This window comes from Dendronephthya gigantea, unplaced genomic scaffold (genome assembly GCF_004324835.1).
Source record: "Dendronephthya gigantea isolate DGI-Jeju-01 unplaced genomic scaffold, DenGig_1.0 000015F, whole genome shotgun sequence".
NCBI lineage: Eukaryota > Metazoa > Cnidaria > Anthozoa > Malacalcyonacea > Nephtheidae > Dendronephthya > Dendronephthya gigantea.
Window position 1 is genome coordinate 864,481 of NW_021163025.1, and position 27,549 is coordinate 892,029.

The window sequence follows — 27,549 nt, forward strand, 5'->3', positions numbered from 1 at the left end:
GCTATATAAAAGATGATTCTATGAACTATAGTGAAGCATACAACTGAATTCATTGTTTAAAGCTTGTAATCTATTTTATCATTTTTCACTTTTTTTGGTAAAATTAATTGCATACAAAACTTACTTGTCGCTTGAGTCGTCGGAATTTCTGTTTCTTTTGCCATATATTTTGCTATATGAAGATAATTGTATTATTGAACTAGTGAAGCATGCAACCGAATTCATTGTTTAAAACTTGTAATCTATTTTATCATTTTTCACTTTTTTAAATTGCATACAAAACTTACTTGTCGCTTGAGTCGTCGGAATTTCTGTTTCTTTTGCTATATATTGCTATATAAAGATAATTGTATTATTGAACTAGTGAAGCATGCAATTGAATTCATTGTTTAAAACTTGTAATCTATTTTATCATTTTTCACTTTTTTTGGTAAATTGCATACAAAACTTACTTGTCGCTTGAGTCGTCAGAATTTCTGTTTCTTTTTTTATTTGTTTTGCTATATAAAAGATGATTCTATGAACTATAGTGAAGCGTACAACTGAATTCATTGTTTAAAACTTGTAATCTAATTTATAATTTTTCACCCTTTTTGGTAAATTGCATACAAAACTTACTTGTCGCTTGAGTCGTCGGAATTTCTGTTTCTTTTGCCATATATTTTGCTATATAAAGATAATTGTATTATTGAACTAGTGAAGCATGCAACTATATCCATTGTTTAAAACTTGTAATCTATTTTATCATTTTTCACTTTTTTAAATTGCATACAAAACTTACTTGTCGCTTGAGTCGTCGAAATTTCTGTTTCTTTTGTCATTTTTTTTTCTATATAAAAGATGATTCTATGAACTATAGTGAAGCATACAACTGAATTCATTGTTTAAAACTTGTAATCTATTTTATAATTTTTCACCCTTTTTGGTAAATTGCATACAAAACTTACTTGTCGCTTGAGTCGTCGGAATCTCTGTTTCTTTTGCTATATATATTGCTATATAAAGATAATTGTATTATTGAACTAGTGAAGCATGCAATTGAATTCATTGTTTAAAACTTGTAATCTATTTTATCATTTTTCACTTTTTTTGGTAAATTGCATACAAAACTTACTTGTCGCTTGAGTCGTCAGAATTTCTGTTTCTTTTTTATTTGTTTTGCTATATAAGAGATGATTCTATGAACTATAGTGAAGCATACAACTGAATTCATTGTTTAAAACTTGTAATCTATTTTATCATTTTTCACTTTTTGGTAAATTGCATACAAAACGTACTTGTCGCTTGAGTCGTCGGAATTTCTGTTTCTTTTTTCATTTGTTTTGCTATATAAAAGACGATTCTATGAACTATAGTGAAGCATGAAAACTTAAAACTGTAATGTATTTTAGCATTTTCTATTTTTTTCTTGTAAATTGCACAGAAAACGTACTTGTTGATTGAGATGTCGGAATTTTTATTTCTTTCTTCGTAATCTTGCTGTATATAAATAACCATATTAAATTGGAATAGTGGGTAAATAAAATTATTTTCTAAATCAATTTTAAGCCGCTATTCACTAATATCTGATATCTGTACGAGAGAATAATTATTCTCTTAGTCGATCTTGTAGCAGCTCCGCGGTAGAACATCTGCGCACGCGCCAAATATATGGCCGCAAAATTTAATGATCAAAATTAAGGAAAACAAACGAGGGAAGGAATACAGAGCCGCAGACTAAACATTCATTGGAAGCGTAAATTTATTGATTTGTTGATATAATTTTCTTTAGCACATTTTCTTGTGGGATACAATTTCTAAATAACTGTATTAATGTGCTTGCTTGAAATATGGCTGATTAAAGACACGCAATAATGTTGCTTTTCAATGCCACTTTGAACCTTCGTGAAAACGTGTCGAACTACTTTTCAATGCTTTCAATTACATGAAAGGTTGCCGGGTGTCCAGACATTATCCGCACTGAGCGTGAACACGTCAATTCGTCAAGTCATTACAAAATTAGTTCACTCGTGTTAAATATCTTCCTCTGCATTTATATCAGCCTTCTCCAATTCATGGAAAATATTTAGTTTTCACTTCGGGATTGAACATATTATACTAAATGAAACAACTACAGACTTGAAGGTAACAATTTTGATTTTTGGCACTTCACTCGATGCAGGTAAATTGGCTGCAACCGTGCACAATTGCTCGAAAACAAGATAGTAAATACAAAAGATAAAACCTCACGATATTATGATTTTATGATACTTTGACGATTGTTTTATAGCTACTTAAAATCAGCTATATATGACTTTTAAATCATACATGCATGCAATGCAGTTATACCTGCTGTAAGTTCCAACTTAACTTTCTAAGTAACTTAAGTAAGTTTAAAAAGTTTTACCATTTTGAAATACGGCTCCAATCTATATACAACACGTAGAACGTAACCCCCCCCCCTATATATATAAAAATATACACCTTAGAACTTACGTGCACTCCTAATGACGCAGAGATGGTTATATTCAGGACTTGTTTGCTCCACATCATCGGAACCCTCTTGCATTATCATGTTGTTGAGCTCACAGCGACCTTTACCGACTCCAGAAATTTTGTAATTGGCTGACGCACATGATCCATGTCGAAGGCAATGAAGACCACATTCTAGTTCCGTGTCCGTTTGTTTTGTTGCGATGACATGATTCGCCAAATATTTGTGTTTATTTTTGCGGAAGAAAGCCTGATTCGAGCATTCCACAAGCTGTTGACTTTTCAAAATAAGTGATAACGCATATGCGACTAGTACAGCGATTCCAGCTCTAAGGTAAAACGCCGAAGTCATATTTTACGATCTGAGAAAGAAGCGAGTTTCGTGCGTGTGTTAAAATACCATCTGTCCTATACCATGCAGCTGGACTAAAATAGTGTCCCTCTCTTTAACTAATCTTGAAGAAGCTACGCCATCTCATTTGAATAATTAAGAAATAGAAAGCATTTTCTGTGTTGCTATATACAGTTATAGAAACACGCGTGGGAGCTTGGGAGAACGAGAAATAATCATTGGGAAAGCGAGCTCACAGGGCGAGTTTTTGCCCGTTATTTCGAGTTCTCCCAAACTTCCGCAAGTGTTTCCATAACTGTATAGAAACACAGGAAAAGATGTAATGTTGTAATATAACTCAATAAAAAGATTTTGTACAAATTTTATAATTCGATTTAATTACAAATTCTCATTACACTTCGCTTGTCAAGTTCGGCGAGAAAATTCCCGTGTGTTCACGTTTCTCGACCAATCAACACGCGCGTACTATTTTAAGTTAGAAGATGAGAAGCTTTGCATGTATTTATATAATTATGCTATTTGAGACCTTTTTAAAGTTAAATTTGAAGAGTTCAATTTGAGGCTATTGTTGTGCTAGTGTATTTTTGCATAGGCTGTTAAAAAAAAGGGCGTTTAATCTTTAGAGAATGCACATATTCAACTTTTTGAAGAATTTTATGTTTATCCTTGTCATCCCGTGATACCCCCATGTAATTTTTCAACAATTAAACGGCGCATAAGTCAAAATCAAATAACACTCTTACATCTCTCTTGAATGAGTCACCTTGAATTTATGCACTGAATATGTAGTTGTAAACAGTATCTTTGTATTAAGGTTAAAAACATTTAGTTCGCTTGTTGAATAAACGATAGACTTGCTTTCTATTTGGAACTTAACTACCGTTTAAGCTAAACGGGCTTGATATACAACCGGCCCCTGGTGTGAATTTTTATGTGATATTATATGTAAGTGTTTTTGGAAGATATACAGTTGAAGAAATCTTATCCTATTATAACAAATTACTTTTAAAAATAACAAATAGCTTTTTGAAACCATTGTTGTAAAACATCCTAAGTGTCCATACTTAAATTGGTAATGAGGATGTAATTCGATTTTTGTGTTGTTTTCGCTTGAAGACTTTTTTAAATTCTAAGAGGTATAACAACGCGGGCTCAACAGAAGTCGCGTCCATATTTTTCTTTTCCTGGTATAATCTTTCTTTTTGGTATGCAGTTATTTTCCTGTTTGTAAGTGTCTATAGCAGTGCTTAAATATTCATTCTTTGTGATTTCACCGATTTTTTTAAACTAAACCTGACTATTGCTTAATTTTCGGACAAGGATTTTCATTTAGGCCGTAACGTATGTTTAACCTGGCATGCTTGAACTCGGTGATTCAGTGAATTCTTATACACTTATAGTTGTTCTTGTCGACTATTTAAATAAGTTGACAACATTTAAATTTATCTATGTTGAACAACCATCCGCCATTTCCACGATAAATACCAGTGATAAAATACTCCGTTTTCGAACATGAGGCCCAACCCTTTTTACTAAAGTCAATATTCTCGTTATAACACGATCCATACTTGACTGGGTGATCTTTAGGCCGGCAACAGTGTCCATAATTTATGCCTTTTAAGCTAGATCCATCGCCACGATTCAGCCCGTTTAGGAAGTAACCTTTGGGGCATAAACTCCATTCATCATTCCTGTATGAAAATAAAAATAGAACATTGATTGTATTAGATGCCCTGCTCTTATACCTATTTATATATCTTATTAGATGTTTTGGTGTTCGACATATCTGTACATTCTTACGAGTTTTATATTACATATTGACCCATCGTGCAAATTGAAATACAAACAACAGATATAGAAAGATACAGCGATAGTGTACGATTTTATAAAAACACTAGCTCTGTGTTTTTAATTTATTTTCTGAAACATTCATCGTGTACGTGTTTCTTGTGTTGCATCTTTGAGTGAGTTGGATTAAAAAGAAACATGAATTCTGTGTTTATCCAAAGTATTTTTGATATCGAAATAGCTTTCACAACATTTGTGAAAAGATAAATATGAAAGAAAAAATGAGAAATAAAAGAAAAAATCTTAAGTTCTAAACGCAAATCTTAAATTCAACATTTCTCGCCTAACTTAGCTGCCAAAATGCTATACTCTTGTATATAGATTGACCTCTCAGAAACACTAGGCAATCCAGCTATAAGACACTGCTATTCAGAATCGATGGTTCCTAACAAAATACAACAATATGGTTCTTTTAAGTTCTTGCATTTGAATGAACTTTCCAAATCCCAACCACTGACAAAAAAGAGTCGGGTTGGTGGTGCAAAATCCTATTTCTTCACGAACTCAGCGAAGCTATCATTCTGATATCTTATAACATGCATGGAATTGCCCATTGCCATTTATAATCGAGTATAAGATCATTGACGCTCGATGCTAAAACTTTCGTATTAAATGTGTATTAGTTGTATGACATTACTTAGACATAGTCTTCCGCCAGTCAGCTTGTTTGCACACGCCACTTTGACCGCTGGTCGCTCGTTTCGATCTGCAACATTTTGCCTCTTCAATTAAACCGATGCCAGTTTGAGTATTTGTTTTCGAGCTTCGATAAAGTCCTGTGATAAAACGATTACTCTCACTACATTTGGACCAACCCTTCTGGTTGAAACTTTTCCACCAGTCAGCATTCAAACATTTTGGAGGAGGTTTCGCTGTATCAAGTAAATTCACGCTTTAACAAATTCTTATGTAAAGATACATTGTGGGTACACAAACACGTAAGTATTTGATACTGCAAAGCTTTCGGTCCGATAACCCGGGCCTTCATCATTATATTGTGATATCACCATAGCAAGAATATTGTTACATTGGGATTGCTTTTTTTCATTAGTTTTCGTTTAGAAAGTTGTGCGTGTTGATTAGTTTGGTTGTTTAAACTGTTGTGTTTTTTTGTACACAAAACTTACTTGTCGCTTGAGTCTTCGGAATTGCTTGTTTTTTTGTCGCAGGTTTTGCTATATATAAAGATGGTTGGATTGAGCTAGTGAAGCGTACAAATGAAATAATTGTTTAAAACTTGTTAAATCTTTTATCATTTTCCACTTTTTTTGGTAAATTGCGTACAAAACTAGTACTTACTTGTCGCTTGAGTCTTCGGAATTGCTTGTTTTTTTGTCGCATGTTTTGCTATATATAAAGATGGATGTATATTGAACTAGTGAATTAAGCATACAAATAAAAACATTGTTTAAAACTTGTTAAATCTTTTATCATTTTTCACTTTTTTTTTGGTAAATTGCATACAAAACTTACTTGTCGCTTGAGTCTTCGGAATCTCTTTCCCACTTGCCATATATTTTGCTATATAAAGATCATTATATTGAACTAGTAAAGCATATACAAATGAAATCATTGTTTAAGACTTGTTAAATCTTTTATCATTTTCCACTTTTTTGGTAAATTGCATGCAAAACTTACTTGTCGCTTGAGTTTTTGGAATTTCTGTTTCTGTTGTCGTATATTTTACTATATAAAAGATGATTGTATGAACTAGTGAAGCAAAGAACTGAATTCATTGTTTAAAACTTGTAATCTATTTTATCATTTTTCACTTTTTTTGGCAAATTGCATACAAAACTTACTTGTCGCTTGAGTCGTCGAAATTTCTGTTTCTTTTTTCATTTGTTTTGCTACATAAGAGATGATTCTATGAACTATAGTGAAGCATACAACTGAATTCATTGTTTATAAACTTGTAATCTATTTTATAATTCTTCACCCTTTTTGGTAAATTGCATACAAAACTTACTTGTCGCTTGAGTCGTCGATATTTCTGTTTCTTTTTTCATTTGTTTTGCTACATAAGAGATGATTCTATGAACTATAGTGAAGCATACAACAGAATTCATTGTTTAAACTTGTAATCTATTTTATAATTCTTCACCCTTTTTGGTAAATTGCATACAAAACTTACTTGTCGCTTGAGTCGTCGGAATTTCTGTTTCTTTTTTCATTTGTTTTGCTATACAAAAGACGATTTGATGAACTATAGTGAAGCATGAAAACTTAAAACTGTAATGTATTTTGGCATTTTCCATTTTTTTCTTGTAAATTGCGTGGAAAACGTACTTGTTGATTGAGATGTCGGAATTTTTATTTCTTTCTTCGTAATCTTTGCTGTATATAAATAACCACATTAAATTGGAATAGTGCATGGGCAAATAAAATTATTTTCTAAATCAATTTTAAGCCGCTATTCGTTAATATCTGATATCTGTACGATTGAGAGGATATTCTCTTAGTCGATCTTGTAGCAGCTCCGCGGAAGAACAACTGCGAACGCGCCAAATTATAATAGCCGTAAAATTTAATGATCTGCATTAAGGAAAACAAACGAGGGAAGAATACACAGCGGCAGACTAGACATTCATTGGAAGCGTAAATTTGTTGATTTGTTGATATCGTCTTCTTTAGCACATCGTGGGACACAATTTCTATATAGCTGTATTTATGAGCTTGCTTGAAATATGGTGATTTGAGCCTTCGTGAGAACGTATCGAAGTACTTTTCAATGCTTTTAATTAGATGAAAAGTTGCCGGGTGTCCAGACATTTTCCGTACTGAGCGTGAACACGTCAATTCGGCAGGTCATTACAAAATTGGTTCACTCGTGTTAAATATCTTCCTCTGCATTTATATATCATCCTTCTCCAATTCATGCAAAATATTTAGTTTTCACTACGGGATTCAACATCTTATACTAAATTAAACAACTACAGACTTGAGGGTAAACAATTTTGATTTTTGGCACTTCACTCGTTGTAGGTAAATTGGCTGCAACCGTGCACAATTGCTCGAAAACAAGATACTATGTACAAAAGATAAAATCTCACGATATTATGATTTTACGATACTTTGACGATTGTTTTATAGCTATACTTAAAGTAAGCTATATCTGACTTTTACATGCATGCAATGCAGTTATACCTGCTGTAAGTTCCAACTTAGCCCCTCTAAGTAACTTAAGTAAGTTTAAAAAGTAATTGTACCATTGTGAAATACGGCTCCAACCTATATACACCACGTAGAACGTAACCCCCCTCCCCTGTATAAAAATATACACCGTAGAACTTACGTGCACTCCTAATGACGCAGAGATGGTTATATTCAGGGCTTGTTTCCTCCACATCATTGGAACCCTCTTGCATTATCATATTGTTGAGCTCACAGCGACCTTTACCGACTCCAGAAATTTTGTAATTGGCTGACGCGCATGATCCATGTCGAAGGCAATGAAGACCACATTCTAGTTCCGTGTTCGTTTGTTTTGTTGCGATGACATGATTCGCCAAATATTTGTGCTTATTTTTGCGGAAGAAAGCCTGATTCGAGCATTCCACAAGCTGTTGACTTTTCAAAATAACTGATAATGCAAATGCGACTAGTACAGCAATTCCAGCTCTAAGGTAAAACGCCGAAGTCATATTTTACGATTGAGCAAGAAGCAAGTTTCGTGCGTTTGTTAAAATACTATCTGTTAAAATACCTGCTGGACTAAAAAAGTGTCCCTCTCTTTAACTAATTTTGAAGAAGCTCCGCCATCTCATTTGAATAATTAAGAAATAGAAAACATTCTCCGTGTTTTTATACAGTTATAGAAGCATGCACGCGTGCATGGGAGTTTGGAAGAACGAGAAATAATCAGTATTTCGAGTTCTCCCAAACTCTCACAAGTGTTCCCCACAACTGTATAGAAACACAGGAAAAAAATGTTTTCTATTTCTTTTATGATATAACTCAAAAAAGATTTTGTACAAATATTATAATTTGATTCAATTGCAAATTCTCATTACATTATTTCGCTTGTCATGTTCGGCGGGAAAATTCCCGTGTTTCTATGCAGTTTTAGTATACACCCGACTATTGTCTATTAAAAATCCTACAGTCTGATTGGCTACTCAACCATTATCTATTCGTGATGGTGAACGTTTTGGAAAAATTCGCTCGTGCGACCGTATAAAATTTAATTAATTAAATTATTTTTCGGTGTAATTGCGGTGTATCGATTATTTTCTTGAAGCATTCTATAGCATTTTAGGAAACTAGTTCACTGTAAGTCTGCTGTGTTTCAATGGCATGATTCGCCAAGCACTTTCGTTCGTTCCTACGAAGTTCAACAAGGAGGACGTTCAACATTTTTAGGCAGAGCCAAACAGAATCATATTTAATACCGGAAGTATGTAGTCAAGATTTATGCATTCTGATTGGCCTACTGAAAATGTAAACAAATATGCTGATTGGTCTAAAAGAAATTCCCCCTTGTTACGAAGTTCACTTGCTTTGAACTTTCGACAAGCTGTCGTCGAATACGTGCGTCAAAAAATAGGCAGCGCCATCATTCTGATTCTCGTTCATATTCTGAGTGACAAGATGAGAAGCTTTGCATATATTTATATAAATTATGCTATTTGAGACCTTTTTAAAGCTAAATTTGAAGAGTTCAATTTGAAGCTATTGTATGTGCTAGTGTATTTTTGCATAGGCTGTTAATAAAATGGCGTTTAATCTTTAGAGAATGCACATATTCAACTTTTTAGAGGATTTTATGTTTGTTCTTGTCGTCCCGTGATGCCCCCATGTAATTTTTCAACAATATCGTATGCAATAATCTCTCCTGGGGCCGGTTGTATCGAGCCCGTTTTGCTTAAACGGCGGATAAGTCAAAATTAAATAACAGCACGGGCTCCACAAAAGTCGTCCATATTTTTCTTTCCTGGTATAATCTTTCTTTTTGCTACAGTTATTTTGATGTTTGTATATGTGTGCATATAAGTAGTGTTTAAATATTCATTATTTGTGATTTCACGCATTTTTTTAAACTAAACCTGACTATTGCTTAATTTTCAGACAAGGATTTTATTTAGACCGTATAACGTTTGTTTTACCAGGCATGCTTGAACTCGGTGATTCCGTGAATTCTGATACACTTATAGTTGTTCTTGTCAATTATTTACCCATTTAAGTTTACAACATTTAATTTTTTCGATATCGTACAGCCATTCACCACCTCCACGATAAATACCAGTGATAAAATACTCCGTTTTCGAACATGAGGCCCAACCCTTTTTACTAAAGTCAATATTCTCGTGATAACACGATCCATACGTGACTGGATGATCTTTAGGCCGGCAACAGTGTCCATATTTTATGCTTTTTAAGCTATTTCCATCGCCGCGACTCAGTCCGTTTAGGAAGTAACCTATGGGGCATAAACTCCATTCATTATTCCTATATAAAAATAGAACATAGATTGTATTAGATGCCTTTAGCTGGGTTGACACGTTGAGTTATGCATGGAAGCCTTTTTAAGCTTATCTCATATCGTATTAGATGTTTTGGTGTTCGATATTTCTATAGATTCTTTATATTATATTTTGACCCATCGTGCAAATTAAAATACAAACAACGGATATAGAAAGATACTGCGATACTCGACGATTTTATAAAACACTGTGTTTTTAATTTATTTTCTGAAACTTTCATCGTTTCTTGTGTTACATCTTTGAGTGAGAAACAACTCTGTGTTTATCTAAAGTATTTTTATATCGAAATAGTTTTCACAACATTTGTGAAAACATAAATATATAAAGGAAAAAAATGATAAATAAAAGAAAAAATCTCAAGCTCTAAACGGAAATCTTAAATTCAACATTTCTCGCCTAACCTAGCTTCCAAAATGATATACTTTTGTATATAGATTGACCTCTCAGAAACACTAGGCAATCCAACTATAAGATACCGCTATTCTGAATCGATGGTTCCTAACAAAATACAACAACATGGTTCTTTTAAGTTCTTGCATTTGAATGAACTTTCCAAATCCCAACCACTGGCAACAGAAATTCGGGTTGGTGGTGCAAAATCCTATTTCTTCACGAACTCAGCGAAGCTATCATTCTGATACTTTATAACATGCTTGGAATTGCCCATTGCCATTTATAATCGAGTATAAGATCATTGATGCTCAAAGCTAAAACTTTTATATTCAATGTGAATTAGGTGTCAGTCATTACTTAGTCATGGTCTCCCGCCAGTCAGCTTGTTTGCACACGCCACTTTGACCGCTGGTCGCTCGATTCGATCTGCAACATTTTGCCTCTTCAATTAAACTGATGCTACCATGCCTTTCTTCTCGCCAGCTTCGATAAAGTCCTGTGATAAATCGATTGCTCTCGCTACATTTGGACCAACCCTTCTGGTTGAAACTTTCCCACCAGTTAGCATTCAAACATGTTGGAGGAGGTTTCGCTGTATCAAGTAAATTCACGCTTTAACAAATTCTTATGAATACATACCACTTATTAACCGAATTTGAGGTCCGTACTAGAAAAATATCAGACCGAGGTCTTGACAGTACGGGACCGAGCGATATCGAGGTCCGTACATAAAAGACCGAGGTCTGATATTTTTCCAGTACGGACCGAACGTATTCGGTTAATAAGGGATTTATTATATGGCATACAGTATTTAGCTTATTTATTTATACAATGCGCTGCAGCATTCTTGCCGGCTTTTTCGCCAGCCAGATCGCCAAGCAAGCACTGAAGTGGCTTCCAAAACTTTGTTGTTTACTCGATAAAGAATGATACAGTGATATAAACAAAAATCAAAGATGAATAAATATAATATTCACATGTACCAAATAATGCTCTTCTTCGTCCATTCTCCGCCGATTTTTTTCGTGTCAAAAATAAAAGTGCAAGCCGTTGTTTTTGTTTAAAAATATGAGAGTTGGACCGTTACTACGGCAACGGTCTAAGACTGGGGGATTTCAGACCGGCAAAGAACCAATCAGCGCACACCATTTTAGTCACGAGACCGCATGCCATATAATGAATACATATACTGCAAAGCTTTCAGTCCGTTAACCCGGGCCTTCATCATTATAAATTATTGTGATATCACCATAAAAAGAATATTGTTACATTGAGATTGTTTGTGTTTTATTAGTTTTCGTTTAGAAAGTTGAGCGTGTTGATTAGTTTGGTTGTTTAAATTTTGTCGCATGTTTTGCTATATTAAGATTGTTGTATTGAACTAGTGAAGCATACAATTGAAATCATCCATTGTTTAAAACTTGTAATCTATTTTATCATTTTTCACTTTTTTGGTAAATTGCATACAAAACTTACTTGTCGCTTGAATCGTCGGAATTTCTGTTTCTTTTGCCATATATATTGCTATATAAAGATAATTGTATTATTGAACTAGTGAAGCATGCAACTATATCCATTGTTTAAAACTTGTAATCTATTTTATCATTTTTCACTTTTTTGGTAAATTTCATACAAAACTTACTTGTCGCTTGAATCGTCGGAATTTCTGTTTCTTTTGCCATATACTTCGCTATATAAAGATAATTGTATTATTGAACTAGTGAAGCATGCAACTGAATTCATTGTTTAAAACTCGTAATCTATTTTATCATTTTTCACTTTTTTAAATTGCATACAAAACTTACTTGTCGCTTGGGTCGTCGGAGTTTCTGTTTCTTTTGCCATATTTTGCTATATAAAGATAATTGTATTATTGAACTAGTGAAGCATGCAACTGAATTCATTGTTTAAAACTTGTAATCTATTTTATCATTTTTCACTTTTTTGGTAAATTGCATACAAAACTTACTTGTCGCTTGAGTCGTCGGAATTTCTGTTTCTTTTGCCTTACATTTTGCTATATAAAAGATGATTCTATGAACTATAGTGAAGCATACAACTGAATTCATTGTTTAAAGCTTGTAATCTATTTTATCATTTTTCACTTTTTTGGTAAAATTAATTGCATACAAAACTTACTTGTCGCTTGAGTCGTCGGAATTTCTGTTTCTTTTGCCATATATTTTGCTATATGAAGATAATTGTATTATTGAACTAGTGAAGCATGCAACCGAATTCATTGTTTAAAACTTGTAATCTATTTTATCATTTTTCACTTTTTTAAATTGCATACAAAACTTACTTGTCGCTTGAGTCGTCGGAATTTCTGTTTCTTTTGCTATATATATTGCTATATAAAGATAATTGTATTATTGAACTAGTGAAGCATGCAATTGAATTCATTGTTTAAAACTTGTAATCTATTTTATCATTTTTCACTTTTTTTGGTAAATTGCATACAAAACTTACTTGTCGCTTGAGTCGTCAGAATTTCTGTTTCTTTTTTTATTTGTTTTGCTATATAAAAGATGATTCTATGAACTATAGTGAAGCGTACAACTGAATTCATTGTTTAAAACTTGTAATCTAATTTATAATTTTTCACCCTTTTTGGTAAATTGCATACAAAACTTACTTGTCGCTTGAGTCGTCGGAATTTCTGTTTCTTTTGCCATATATTTTGCTATATAAAGATAATTGTATTATTGAACTAGTGAAGCATGCAACTATATCCATTGTTTAAAACTTGTAATCTATTTTATCATTTTTCACTTTTTTAAATTGCATACAAAACTTACTTGTCGCTTGAGTCGTCGAAATTTCTGTTTCTTTTGTCATTTTTTTTCTATATAAAAGATGATTCTATGAACTATAGTGAAGCATACAACTGAATTCATTGTTTAAAACTTGTAATCTATTTTATAATTTTTCACCCTTTTTGGTAAATTGCATACAAAACTTACTTGTCGCTTGAGTCGTCGGAATCTCTGTTTCTTTTGCTATATATTGCTATATAAAGATAATTGTATTATTGAACTAGTGAAGCATGCAATTGAATTCATTGTTTAAAACTTGTAATCTATTTATCATTTTTCACTTTTTTTGGTAAATTGCATACAAAACTTACTTGTCGCTTGAGTCGTCAGAATTTCTGTTTCTTTTTTTATTTGTTTTGCTATATAAGAGATGATTCTATGAACTATAGTGAAGCATACAACTGAATTCATTGTTTAAAACTTGTAATCTATTTTATCATTTTTCACTTTTTGGTAAATTGCATACAAAACGTACTTGTCGCTTGAGTCGTCGGAATTTCTGTTTCTTTTTTCATTTGTTTTGCTATATAAAAGACGATTCTATGAACTATAGTGAAGCATGAAAACTTAAAACTGTAATGTATTTTAGCATTTTCTATTTTTTTCTTGTAAATTGCACAGAAAACGTACTTGTTGATTGAGATGTCGGAATTTTTATTTCTTTCTTCGTAATCTTTGCTGTATATAAATAACCATATTAAATTGGAATAGTGGGTAAATAAAATTATTTTCTAAATCAATTTTAAGCCGCTATTCACTAATATCTGATATCTGTACGATTGAGAGAATAATTATTCTCTTAGTCGATCTTGTAGCAGCTCCGCGGTAGAACATCTGCGCACGCGCCAAATTATAATGGCCGCAAAATTTAATGATCAAAATTAAGGAAAACAAACGAGGGAAGGAATACAGAGCCGCAGACTAAACATTCATTGGAAGCGTAAATTTATTGATTTGTTGATATAATTTTCTTTAGCACATTTTCTTGTGGGATACAATTTCTAAATAACTGTATTAATGTGCTTGCTTGAAATATGGCTGATTAAAGACACGCAATAATGTTGCTTTTCAATGCCACTTTGAACCTTCGTGAAAACGTGTCGAACTACTTTTCAATGCTTTCAATTACATGAAAGGTTGCCGGGTGTCCAGACATTATCCGCACTGAGCGTGAACACGTCAATTCGTCAAGTCATTACAAAATTAGTTCACTCGTGTTAAATATCTTCCTCTGCATTTATATATCAGCCTTCTCCAATTCATGGAAAATATTTAGTTTTCACTTCGGGATTGAACATATTATACTAAATGAAACAACTACAGACTTGAAGGTAACAATTTTGATTTTTGGCACTTCACTCGATGCAGGTAAATTGGCTGCAACCGTGCACAATTGCTCGAAAACAAGATAGTAAATACAAAAGATAAAACCTCACGATATTATGATTTTATGATACTTTGACGATTGTTTTATAGCTACTTAAAATCAGCTATATGACTTTTAAATCATACATGCATGCAATGCAGTTATACCTGCTGTAAGTTCCAACTTAACTTTCTAAGTAACTTAAGTAAGTTTAAAAAGTTTTACCATTTTGAAATACGGCTCCAATCTATATACAACACGTAGAACGTAACCCCCTTCCCCTATTATATAAAATATACACCTTAGAACTTACGTGCACTCCTAATGACGCAGAGATGGTTATATTCAGGACTTGTTTGCTCCACATCATCGGAACCCTCTTGCATTATCATGTTGTTGAGCTCACAGCGACCTTTACCGACTCCAGAAATTTTGTAATTGGCTGACGCACATGATCCATGTCGAAGGCAATGAAGACCACATTCTAGTTCCGTGTCCGTTTGTTTTGTTGCGATGACATGATTCGCCAATATTTGTGTTTATTTTTGCGGAAGAAAGCCTGATTCGAGCATTCCACAAGCTGTTGACTTTTCAAAATAAGTGATAACGCATATGCGACTAGTACAGCGATTCCAGCTCTAAGGTAAAACGCCGAAGTCATATTTTACGATCTGAGAAAGAAGCGAGTTTCGTGCGTGTGTTAAAATCATCTGTCCTATACCATGCAGCTGGACTAAAATAGTGTCCCTCTCTTTAACTAATCTTGAAGAAGCTACGCCATCTCATTTGAATAATTAAGAAATAGAAAGCATTTTCTGTGTTGCTATATACAGTTATAGAAACACGCGTGGGAGCTTGGGAGAACGAGAAATAATCATTGGGAAAGCGAGCTCACAGGGCGAGTTTTTGCCCGTTATTTCGAGTTCTCCCAAACTTCCGCAAGTGTTTCCATAACTGTATAGAAACACAGGAAAAGATGTAATGTTGTAATATAACTCAATAAAAAGATTTTGTACAAATTTTATAATTCGATTTAATTACAAATTCTCATTACACTTCGCTTGTCAAGTTCGGCGAGAAAATTCCCGTGTTTCACGTTTCTCGACCAATCAACACGCGCGTACTATTTTAAGTTAGAAGATGAGAAGCTTTGCATGTATTTATATAAATTATGCTATTTGAGACCTTTTTAAAGTTAAATTTGAAGAGTTCAATTTGAGGCTATTGTTTGTGCTAGTGTATTTTTGCATAGGCTGTTAAAAAAAGGGCGTTTAATCTTTAGAGAATGCACATATTCAACTTTTTGAAGAATTTTATGTTTATCCTTGTCATCCCGTGATACCCCCATGTAATTTTTCAACAATTAAACGGCGCATAAGTCAAAATCAAATAACACTCTTACATCTCTCTTGAATGAGTCACCTTGAATTTATGCACTGAATATGTAGTTGTAAACAGTATCTTTGTATTAAGGTTAAAAACATTTAGTTCGCTTGTTGAATAAAACGATAGACTTGCTTTCTATTTGGAACTTAACTACCGTTTAAGCTAAACGGGCTTGATATACAACCGGCCCCTGGTGTGAATTTTTATGTGATATTATATGTAAGTGTTTTTGGAAGATATACAGTTGAAGAAATCTTATCCTATTATAACAAATTACTTTTAAAAATATAACAAATAGCTTTTTGAAACCATTGTTGTAAAACATCCTAAGTGTCCATACTTAAATTGGTAATGAGGATGTAATTCGATTTTTGTGTTGTTTTCGCTTGAAGACTTTTTTAAATTCTAAGAGGTATAACAACGCGGGCTCAACAGAAGTCGCGTCCATATTTTTCTTTCCTGGTATAATCTTTCTTTTTGGTATGCAGTTATTTTCCTGTTTGTAAGTGTCTATAGCAGTGCTTAAATATTCATTCTTTGTGATTTCACCGATTTTTTTAAACTAAACCTGACTATTGCTTAATTTTCGGACAAGGATTTTCATTTAGGCCGTAACGTATGTTTAACCTGGCATGCTTGAACTCGGTGATTCAGTGAATTCTTATCACTTATAGTTGTTCTTGTCGACTATTTAAATAAGTTGACAACATTTAAATTTATCTATGTTGAACAACCATCCGCCATTTCCACGATAAATACCAGTGATAAAATACTCCGTTTTCGAACATGAGGCCCCCTTTTTACTAAAGTCAATATTCTCGTTATAACACGATCCATACTTGACTGGGTGATCTTTAGGCCGGCAACAGTGTCCAATTTATGCCTTTTAAGCTAGATCCATCGCCACGATTCAGCCCGTTTAGGAAGTAACCTTTGGGGCATAAACTCCATTCATCATTCCTGTATGAAAATAAAAATAGAACATTGATTGTATTAGATGCCCTGCTCTTATACCTATTTATATATCTTATTAGATGTTTTGGTGTTCGACATATCTGTACATTCTTACGAGTTTTATATTACATATTGACCCATCGTGCAAATTGAAATACAAACAACAGATATAGAAAGATACAGCGATAGTGTACGATTTTTATAAAAACACTAGCTCTGTGTTTTTAATTTATTTTCTGAAACATTCATCGTGTACGTGTTTCTTGTGTTGCATCTTTGAGTGAGTTGGATTAAAAAGAAACATGAATTCTGTGTTTATCCAAAGTTTTTGATATCGAAATAGCTTCACAACATTTGTGAAAAGATAAATATGAAAGAAAAAATGAGAAATAAAAGAAAAAATCTTAAGTTCTAAACGCAAATCTTAAATTCAACATTTCTCGCCTAACTTAGCTGCCAAAATGCTATACTCTTGTATATAGATTGACCTCTCAGAAACACTAGGCAATCCAGCTATAAGACACTGCTATTCAGAATCGATGGTTCCTAACAAAATACAACAATATGGTTCTTTTAAGTTCTTGCATTTGAATGAACTTTCCAAATCCCAACCACTGACAAAAAGAGTCGGGTTGGTGGTGCAAATCCTATTTCTTCACGAACTCAGCGAAGCTATCATTCTGATATCTTATAACATGCATGGAATTGCCCATTGCCATTTATAATCGAGTATAAGATCATTGACGCTCGATGCTAAAACTTTCGTATTAAATGTGTATTAGTGTATGACATTACTTAGACATAGTCTTCCGCCAGTCAGCTTGTTTGCACACGCCACTTTGACCGCTGGTCGCTCGTTTCGATCTGCAACATTTTGCCTCTTCAATTAAACCGATGCCAGTTTGAGTATTTGTTTTCGAGCTTCGATAAAGTCCTGTGATAAAACGATTACTCTCACTACATTTGGACCAACCCTTCTGGTTGAAACTTTTCCACCAGTCAGCATTCAAACATTTTGGAGGAGGTTTCGCTGTATCAAGTAAATTCACGCTTTAACCAAATCTTATGTAAAGATACATTGTGGGTACACAAACACGTAAGTATTTGATACTGCAAAGCTTTCGGTCCGATAACCCGGGCCTTCATCATTATATTGTGATATCACCATAGCAAGAATATTGTTACATTGGGATTGCTTTTTTTCATTAGTTTTCGTTTAGAAAGTTGTGCGTGTTGATTAGTTTGGTTGTTTAAACTGTTGTGTTTTTTTGTACACAAAACTTACTTGTCGCTTGAGTCTTCGGAATTGCTTGTTTTTTTGTCGCAGGTTTTGCTATATATAAAGATGGTTGGATTGAGCTAGTGAAGCGTACAAATGAAATAATTGTTTAAAACTTGTTAAATCTTTTATCATTTTCCACTTTTTTTTGGTAAATTGCGTACAAAACTAGTACTTACTTGTCGCTTGAGTCTTCGGAATTGCTTGTTTTTTTGTCGCATGTTTTGCTATATATAAAGATGGATGTATATTGAACTAGTGAATTAAGCATACAAATAAAAACATTGTTTAAAACTTGTTAAATCTTTTATCATTTTTCACTTTTTTTTTGGTAAATTGCATACAAAACTTACTTGTCGCTTGAGTCTTCGGAATCTCTTTCCCACTTGCCATATATTTTGCTATATAAAGATCATTATATTGAACTAGTAAAGCATATACAAATGAAATCATTGTTTAAGACTTGTTAAATCTTTTATCATTTTCCACTTTTTTGGTAAATTGCATGCAAAACTTACTTGTCGCTTGAGTTTTTGGAATTTCTGTTTCTGTTGTCGTATATTTTACTATATAAAAGATGATTGTATGAACTAGTGAAGCAAAGAACTGAATTCATTGTTTAAAACTTGTAATCTATTTTATCATTTTTCACTTTTTTTGGCAAATTGCATACAAAACTTACTTGTCGCTTGAGTCGTCGAAATTTCTGTTTCTTTTTTCATTTGTTTTGCTACATAAGAGATGATTCTATGAACTATAGTGAAGCATACAACTGAATTCATTGTTTATAAACTTGTAATCTATTTTATAATTCTTCACCCTTTTTGGTAAATTGCATACAAAACTTACTTGTCGCTTGAGTCGTCGATATTTCTGTTTCTTTTTTCATTTGTTTTGCTACATAAGAGATGATTCTATGAACTATAGTGAAGCATACAACAGAATTCATTGTTTAAACTTGTAATCTATTTTATAATTCTTCACCCTTTTTGGTAAATTGCATACAAAACTTACTTGTCGCTTGAGTCGTCGGAATTTCTGTTTCTTTTTTCATTTGTTTTGCTATACAAAAGACGATTTGATGAACTATAGTGAAGCATGAAAACTTAAAACTGTAATGTATTTTGGCATTTTCCATTTTTTTCTTGTAAATTGCGTGGAAAACGTACTTGTTGATTGAGATGTCGGAATTTTTTTTCTTTCTTCGTAATCTTTGCTGTATATAAATAACCACATTAAATTGGAATAGTGCATGGGCAAATAAAATTATTTTCTAAATCAATTTTAAGCCGCTATTCGTTAATATCTGATATCTGTACGATTGAGAGGATATTCTCTTAGTCGATCTTGTAGCAGCTCCGCGGAAGAACAACTGCGAACGCGCCAAATTATAATAGCCGTAAAATTTAATGATCTGCATTAAGGAAAACAAACGAGGGAAGAATACACAGCGGCAGACTAGACATTCATTGGAAGCGTAAATTTGTTGATTTGTTGATATCGTCTTCTTTAGCACATCGTGGGACACAATTTCTATATAGCTGTATTTATGAGCTTGCTTGAAATATGGTGATTTGAGCCTTCGTGAGAACGTATCGAAGTACTTTTCAATGCTTTTAATTAGATGAAAAGTTGCCGGGTGTCCAGACATTTTCCGTACTGAGCGTGAACACGTCAATTCGGCAGGTCATTACAAAATTGGTTCACTCGTGTTAAATATCTTCCTCTGCATTTATATATCATCCTTCTCCAATTCATGCAAAATATTTAGTTTTCACTACGGGATTCAACATCTTATACTAAATTAAACAACTACAGACTTGAGGGTAAACAATTTTGATTTTTGGCACTTCACTCGTTGTAGGTAAATTGGCTGCAACCGTGCACAATTGCTCGAAAACAAGATACTATGTACAAAAGATAAAATCTCACGATATTATGATTTTACGATACTTTGACGATTGTTTTATAGCTATACTTAAAGTAAGCTATATCTGACTTTTACATGCATGCAATGCAGTTATACCTGCTGTAAGTTCCAACTTAGCCCCTCTAAGTAACTTAAGTAAGTTTAAAAAGTAATTGTACCATTGTGAAATACGGCTCCAACCTATATACACCACGTAGAACGTAACCCCCCCCCCTGTATAAAAATATACACCGTAGAACTTACGTGCACTCCTAATGACGCAGAGATGGTTATATTCAGGGCTTGTTTCCTCCACATCATTGGAACCCTCTTGCATTATCATATTGTTGAGCTCACAGCGACCTTTACCGACTCCAGAAATTTTGTAATTGGCTGACGCGCATGATCCATGTCGAAGGCAATGAAGACCACATTCTAGTTCCGTGTTCGTTTGTTTTGTTGCGATGACATGATTCGCCAAATATTTGTGCTTATTTTTGCGGAAGAAAGCCTGATTCGAGCATTCCACAAGCTGTTGACTTTTCAAAATAACTGATAATGCAAATGCGACTAGTACAGCAATTCCAGCTCTAAGGTAAAACGCCGAAGTCATATTTTACGATTGAGCAAGAAGCAAGTTTCGTGCGTTTGTTAAAATACTATCTGTTAAAATACCTGCTGGACTAAAAAAGTGTCCCTCTCTTTAACTAATCTTGGTAAAAAAACAAAACAAAGAAGCTATTCTATCTCATTTGAATAAATTGTGTTTACTGTGCCGAGCTTAAATTTTGACTTTCTAAGTTACATTCCTCGAATTATATAGACGTTTCAACCTAAAGTAATGAAAGGTAACATTTTTGGAGTAAGCGAAAAATGAAGTTAAGAATAGCGAGTACATCAAAGTTGTTTTTTTAAATTTCACTTTTAAGCAATAGAAAACATTTTCCGTAATTTTATAATATAATTCTCATTATATTACTTCGGTTGTCAAATTCAGCCAAAGTCCCGTGTTCGCGGCAAAATTGGACAACCCGGGCCTTCATCTTTGCCGCAAAATTGGACAATTTGCAAATGTGCTAAAATTACTTGGTTTTTTGACGGAGTTTTGTAAAATGCAGTAGCTAGCTACTTTGACAAGCAGAAGATAGAGGCTTCCCAGGCTTGTTAATTTTGTATACTTTGTATTGGGAGCGGACATTTTTGCGATATTCTGCCACAAAGTGATAAACGGGGAATTCATATGACAAACCGCGGCGCAGACGACATGACGTAATGCAAATTTTAGGCAAATATTTTTTTAATTCTCAGCTGATTCCTTTATATTTCGGTGCATAAGAATTGTAAAATTCGGATAATATATCCTTATACAAAGTTCGTGAATTTAAATACTATTTTAGTGTTCAACTTATTTGTTTTTACCGGCAATTAGCAACAATTCTTGCACACAGACACAGTATCGCTAGTTCGCTAGGCATTTCTTTCGCATTTTACAAAATTTTCCAACCAGACTTTGCAATTTCACTAATTTTGGTAAGATCTTTTCAGCTATACGGTTCATTTCTATTTCCTTGCCCAGGTCAAACATTTTTCTAGCAAGAAATTATCCACACTTAAAAGTTGCTAGAACATTTCGAAACTGTTTAATGATTATATAGTTTGCTATTTCAAACTTAAATGGAAGTGGTTGCTATAGTGTATAGCAGGTGGGCGTTTAAAATTGCATGATGTTTGCAGGGAAACTACCCCATGAGTGTGGAAATTATGAAAAGGTCTTTCACTTTAAATACCTTATGCCGGTAGCTTTAACGAAGGACCCTTTCTAGTGAAGTTCTTTTTGTATCTATCAGATAGACTTTAAAATCACATTAGATTACCCAACTTTGAAAAACAACAATAAGCTATAAGTTAACTGAAGGGCTATTTTAGAGGGGGACGGACGGAATTGAAGCCATTGTCCTTTGAAAATGTCTCAAGATATTAATGAGATATTTGGAGTGAAGCTTAATTCCATTATTATTGTTTTCATGTAGTCAACGATGGACATTTTGACGAGCGTCATAGCTGGCCGAGTGTACTCCCTCAACTTAAAAGATCTCCCGTTGGACAGACTCAGCGAACAGAAACACAAAAAACGAAGGCATTTGATGGCTTCCAAGAACAGGCCGAACGAGATCGACCGGGCAAAAGTCATTCCCAGTCCGTCGGTGCAAGAATCGAAACCGGAAGTTACGTCATCATCGGTAGCGCCCGTCGCCGTCGTGCCGAGCACCGTAACGAAACCTACCGAGCCTACGAAAAACGATCCTAGCGCTTCGCTTGTCGAAAATCAAGATAAACTCACGGCAGGTAACCATTGCACGTCACCGTCTTAGCTCTTTCTTCAACAGCAAATAGCGGCGATTCTTCAGCAAGCAAAAACTATGTTTACAGACAGGCCAAGCTTAGGTTTTGACTTTTTTTAAATGGACCAAACAATCTAGGCCTATCAGAATAGTGGCATGTTTAAAGCTAGGTCGGAAATTGCTGCTGATAGATTAAAATGTAAGATTTCTATATTCAGTGACCACTTTATTATACATTAGATACAGAGCACGAATACATTGCTGCATTTTCTACCAGACCCAGGATGCACAGACCCACTTGGTTTTGAAAAATCGCCACATTTAGACAAGTAGGGAACTAGAATTTAGCTGTATCGGTTCAAAAATATGCATATAAGCCCACACTGATCGTCAGGATCACTACGCTACCTGGACCGTAGCTGAAAGCTTAATTTGGGAAAGTGCATATTCGCATATTACTCTTCTTTATATCCAAATTCTTTTGGAAGGGAAGCTGTTGTTCCTCTACAGCATGTGAACCTGAATATATGAATATACACTCACCCCTAATTATGCCGTCTAGCTAAAATTTCCCTGTGCGCCACTTCTTAGCGGAGTTTTCCAACCTCGTGTGATATTTCAGAGAGATCAGAGGAACCCGACACTTCTGACAATGTTGCCCCAGCTGACGCAGAAACAATCTCCCAGGGTGCACTCGAGCAGGGATCTGAAAAAGGCTACGATTCCGACGTCACGGACTCCGGCAGTGAACTAAGCTTTGGGAAGACAACAGCAAAAGCTTTGCCTTCCGACACCGCGGATACCAGCCTCGGGATATTGGGAGTCTTCGATACCTGGCCTACCGCTGGCACGGGCTCTTCGAGGGAGGGCTCGTTGGACAGGGAGAGGGGCGCGATTTCGTCAATTCCGGAGGATGAGGAAAGTCTCAACGACAGCTCGAGTAAGGAATGCATCGATGTTTCGGTCAGTCAGGAAGCGTCTGACGAGAACGATGGTAGAGGTAGAAAAGATGCAAGAAAAGCCAAACAATTTTGGAAAGATAGCGACGGAGGTGATGATATTTCCTCGGACAGCGAGAACGTACCTGCTTCGTTTAGTAATCCTATTCACGGTGAGTAACGTTGAATCCGAAAGAAAGTTTTCTCAAACTGTAGCGACTTACGGTGCTTTCCTTTAAGCGGTCAAAATTGTCAAACTGGTCATATTTTGAATTGAAATAGATTATTTCTTTAGGAATACAGCGATTAACTACATTTCCCGTGCTAGGCAGTTGTAAATTACGATATTCTTGAATGCAGAGTTCTGAAACACTCTAAACTACTAGTAATATGTCTGTACTGAAATTCATCAAGATGAGTCTGGCCGTTTTTACCGTATAAAGGAGAGCGCTTATAGTTTGCCGAATAATTCAAAACGAAATTCCTCCAACATTTTCATTGTTAGAAGACGCCAGTTTCGACAGCGAGACTCCAGTGAGGACACAAATGACGCAGATGATGGACGAGCAGCACGTCACGTTGGAAATAGTGGAACCTTCGGTGCACAGCCTCGATATGGATACTGAAGTCAGCGTGGTCTGTGGTGGCACAAAAGAGGGGTGGACCCCCGTAGCTGCTGTTGTGCTGTGGACGAGAATGCTTGGCGTCTTGGGGAATATTAATAACATAGAGAATGCCTCAATACATGCACAGGTCCTTAATTCTCTGTCTGAAATATGGCATTTACTAGCCAAGGTATGATAATGCTTTTTCCCTAGGTACCATAACAAATGCACCATCATGCGTCCTGCAATGAAGCACTCGTTGATCTATACCATCGTCTACCAAACCGTACCTGGATGTATAATTATTGTCGTATTTCATTACTAACATTAGTATTCCCTTGTCTTATATAGATCAGATTAAATCAAGGTATTTCTGAAGACAATAAATCGACACCTTCGTTACCAAATCTGCTTCCGCCTTTGCACTATTTTGCTTCTTGGCTGTTCCAGGTATTAAGGTTTTTGAAACAGTTGGGTTACCAAAGTATTTTCGAAATCAAACGGGAGGTTTAATAGTTTAACTATTAAATAAAACTATTCAACAGCTTAGTTATTAGATTTGATATGTTTGATATTTTGTTTTTGTCTGAAACAATCGTAATTCCACTTTCTAAACTATTAAATGTAAATGAAAGAGTCATTCGAGTTTTTTTCACTCAAAAAAGCTTCATGGAATAACGAAAACCAAGCTTTGAAAAACCTATCCTATTTATGGTCGTATATCGTCATTAGTGTCGTCATCATCATTAGTGTTTCTATGTGTTGTCATAGCTGGAAATATACATTTTTTCAGGCAGCGTATCTACCACAGAAGTACAAGCAAGGTCGACTTATTGCCTATCAACTAATGTGTGAAATGACCGTAAGACGGCAAGATAATCCATTATCTGAAGACTATCTCAGACACTTTTATCGCTGTTTACACGATGGTCTTACAAACTCGGATCAGGTTAATGTTAGCTGCTTTTTCGTGCTTTGAACTGATCTAATTAAAGGCTGGCCTGGGTTTGGCAGTATAATCAATACTCAGACTAACAAGCTGCCATCAAATTGTATAAATTTTAAACGTATAGTTCTTATTTATTGTAGGATATTATCAATGCCATCATGAGTAAATGCGACAATTTCTTTGGCATGGTTTTGCCCAGTTCTTCTCTTCTTATCTTGGACTTCATGTACGCAGCAACAACGATTATCGAGAGTGCAAACACTGCGGTTAGTTTAACAATATATTATAATTATATGGAATGAAATCAGCGAGGTTCAAGTTTGACTTTCCCTTCAGCTAATGCATGAGGTAACATGAGCCAATCATATGCGATAATGCTATAAGATTAACCAATCACGAGCCGAATAAGCGAGTGAATAGTAGCGCGTCGTAGTGGAAACTCCACGTATATGAACCTCGCTATGACTACTGTAATATTTTTCAACACTCGAATGTCTTTCAATACTCCTGTTGTTGTTTATGTTATTATGTTGTTTTTGGCCGTTGTTGTCGCCTTTAATTGTTATCATTTTCAACAGTCTGTTAACTTCTCTCTTGCGTTCAGTATCCGAGAACAGAGGCTGTCACAATCCTAGGATCTCTTCTGTGTTATCCAAATGCTTTCCCGAACATGAAAATTTATCAGATTGAATCTGCAACGTTGAAAGACCAGCCTACGGTCACCCTTTGCCGGGAGATAAAGGTATTCGTGTTTCAAGCCGTCTTTCTGAATCATTTCAAGAGAACTCCAACCCGCCAGTATAAGACTGGGATTCCCTGTTTCCAGATTATTCAAAGCAACTATTGAATGTTAAACCATCGATTTCCTAAAACGTTTTCAGGACAAGCTGAGTGATACCCTGTACAAAGCTGCCGTCACAGATCCTGATTGCCACGCGAGGTATTTACGAAGTGTCTTCAATAGATCTAATACGCCTATAAATACTTTGTCGATATGCTGTTGACTTAATATAGCGTTAACTTAGCATATTAACTTGAGGTACGTTCGACTCCCAGCTATTGAGGGGAAGCTATAGTACATGTATGATTGAACTGTCGCTTTTTTTAAGGTGTACAGCGCTTTGCGCAATCGGAATATTTATCGTGGAAGAACTGACTCACAACAAAGGACACAATCGTATTCATGTTTACACTTCGCTTCTGCTGACATCCATTATGGTAGGTGTTTTGATGCCTGCATGCATGAAAATTGAAACACTTTCGTGTTATATCCAAGCTCACTCACATTCAAACTCTGTGAGAGAAGATTCCTGTCGATTCCATGACACATAAGAGCTTCAAATAAGAATTTAATTTGAATTTGTTTTACCTTGAATCTTTCCATTAAATAACGGAGTGGACTTTGACATTGATGAGTGTGAGTGAGCTTTCTGAATACAGGCGTTAGTTTGAATTAATGGTAAAATTTATGGCAGATCTGCATGTACATATAGGGTAGAATTGTTCTCGTTTTTCTGACGATTTTGTATACTTCCTTGATATTACAGTTTAAAAATTGTTCTGTATCCAGTGTGGCGATTGGCTTAGTCCAAAACCTTTCAGAATATCACGAACAACTGTCTAATTTTGATCAAGACCTTCCTTTGAAAATCCTTCAGGTGTGTGCTCAACATGATACATAATGTCTTTTATATTTTTCACTACATTGTATAAATAAATGGGCACTTTTTGAAATTATATATTTTATTTGCTTCCATCCTTGATATATCTTTCATCATTGCAGGTTTTATGTGAGGTGATCAGACGCTGTGTTAATGAAGGATCTGGATTGAACAGTTCTCATATCGTTAAGGTATCGTAAATCAGTACTACCAGTGCCATTGAACTGAAATAAAACTGGAACGCTCACTCTGCCGGAAGTTTGAAGCCAAGATGGCGGATCATGAAGCCTTTCTTGTAGGTATGATCCAGGCCTCCACGCAGAAATTTTGTCGGGAATTCTAATTTTCCTTTGAAGTTTCCGCGCCAGAGGCCTGGATCATACCTACAAGAAAGGCATCATGATCCGCCATCTTGGCTTCACTCATCAATGAGGGAAAGTCATAGAGTGAGCGTTCCAGTTTTATTTGAGTTCACTGACCAGTGCTAGTAAGCCATGCGGCAGTTCTGTCTAAAGGACAAGACCCCAATAATTGAATGTGGTTGTCATATTTAGATTCTTAATCCGTTGATGTTTTGTCTTCTGGATTGGGTTATGGTAATATCGCTGAGCTCTTTACTGAAGGTGCAAGAGAACAATCAAACCACTCTGGCCCAAGTGTTTCAGGTGAACAAACTTTGTTTTAAACCAGTCTTGAATTCATAATCAAAAGTACTGTGTGTTTTCGATCAATAACTTGAGAGTAGCATATATTGTCATATATCCTTGTTACTAAATCACTAAATCCACGAGGTTAT

The 27,549-nt window shown here is 34.8% G+C and overlaps 1 protein-coding gene across 2 annotated transcripts in view; it reads left to right on the forward strand.

Moving 5' to 3' along the window:
- Positions 1-27,549, forward strand: part of LOC114519951 (ral GTPase-activating protein subunit alpha-2-like) — a 62,006-nt gene that overhangs the window by 29,002 nt on the left and 5,455 nt on the right. Inside the window, exons 15-26 of one of the 2 annotated variants that reach the window (XM_028540139.1) lie at positions 22,289-22,604; positions 23,223-23,711; positions 24,044-24,333; positions 24,495-24,593; positions 24,937-25,092; positions 25,233-25,358; positions 25,697-25,834; positions 25,974-26,032; positions 26,202-26,310; positions 26,640-26,750; positions 26,876-26,944; positions 27,308-27,418. In XM_028540139.1, the coding sequence (XP_028395940.1) occupies positions 22,289-22,604; positions 23,223-23,711; positions 24,044-24,333; positions 24,495-24,593; positions 24,937-25,092; positions 25,233-25,358; positions 25,697-25,834; positions 25,974-26,032; positions 26,202-26,310; positions 26,640-26,750; positions 26,876-26,944; positions 27,308-27,418 (2,073 nt within the window). The remainder of the gene's footprint in view (positions 1-22,288; positions 22,605-23,222; positions 23,712-24,043; positions 24,334-24,494; positions 24,594-24,936; positions 25,093-25,232; positions 25,359-25,696; positions 25,835-25,973; positions 26,033-26,201; positions 26,311-26,639; positions 26,751-26,875; positions 26,945-27,307; positions 27,419-27,549) is intronic. The other variant, XM_028540140.1, reaches the window with a different exon arrangement.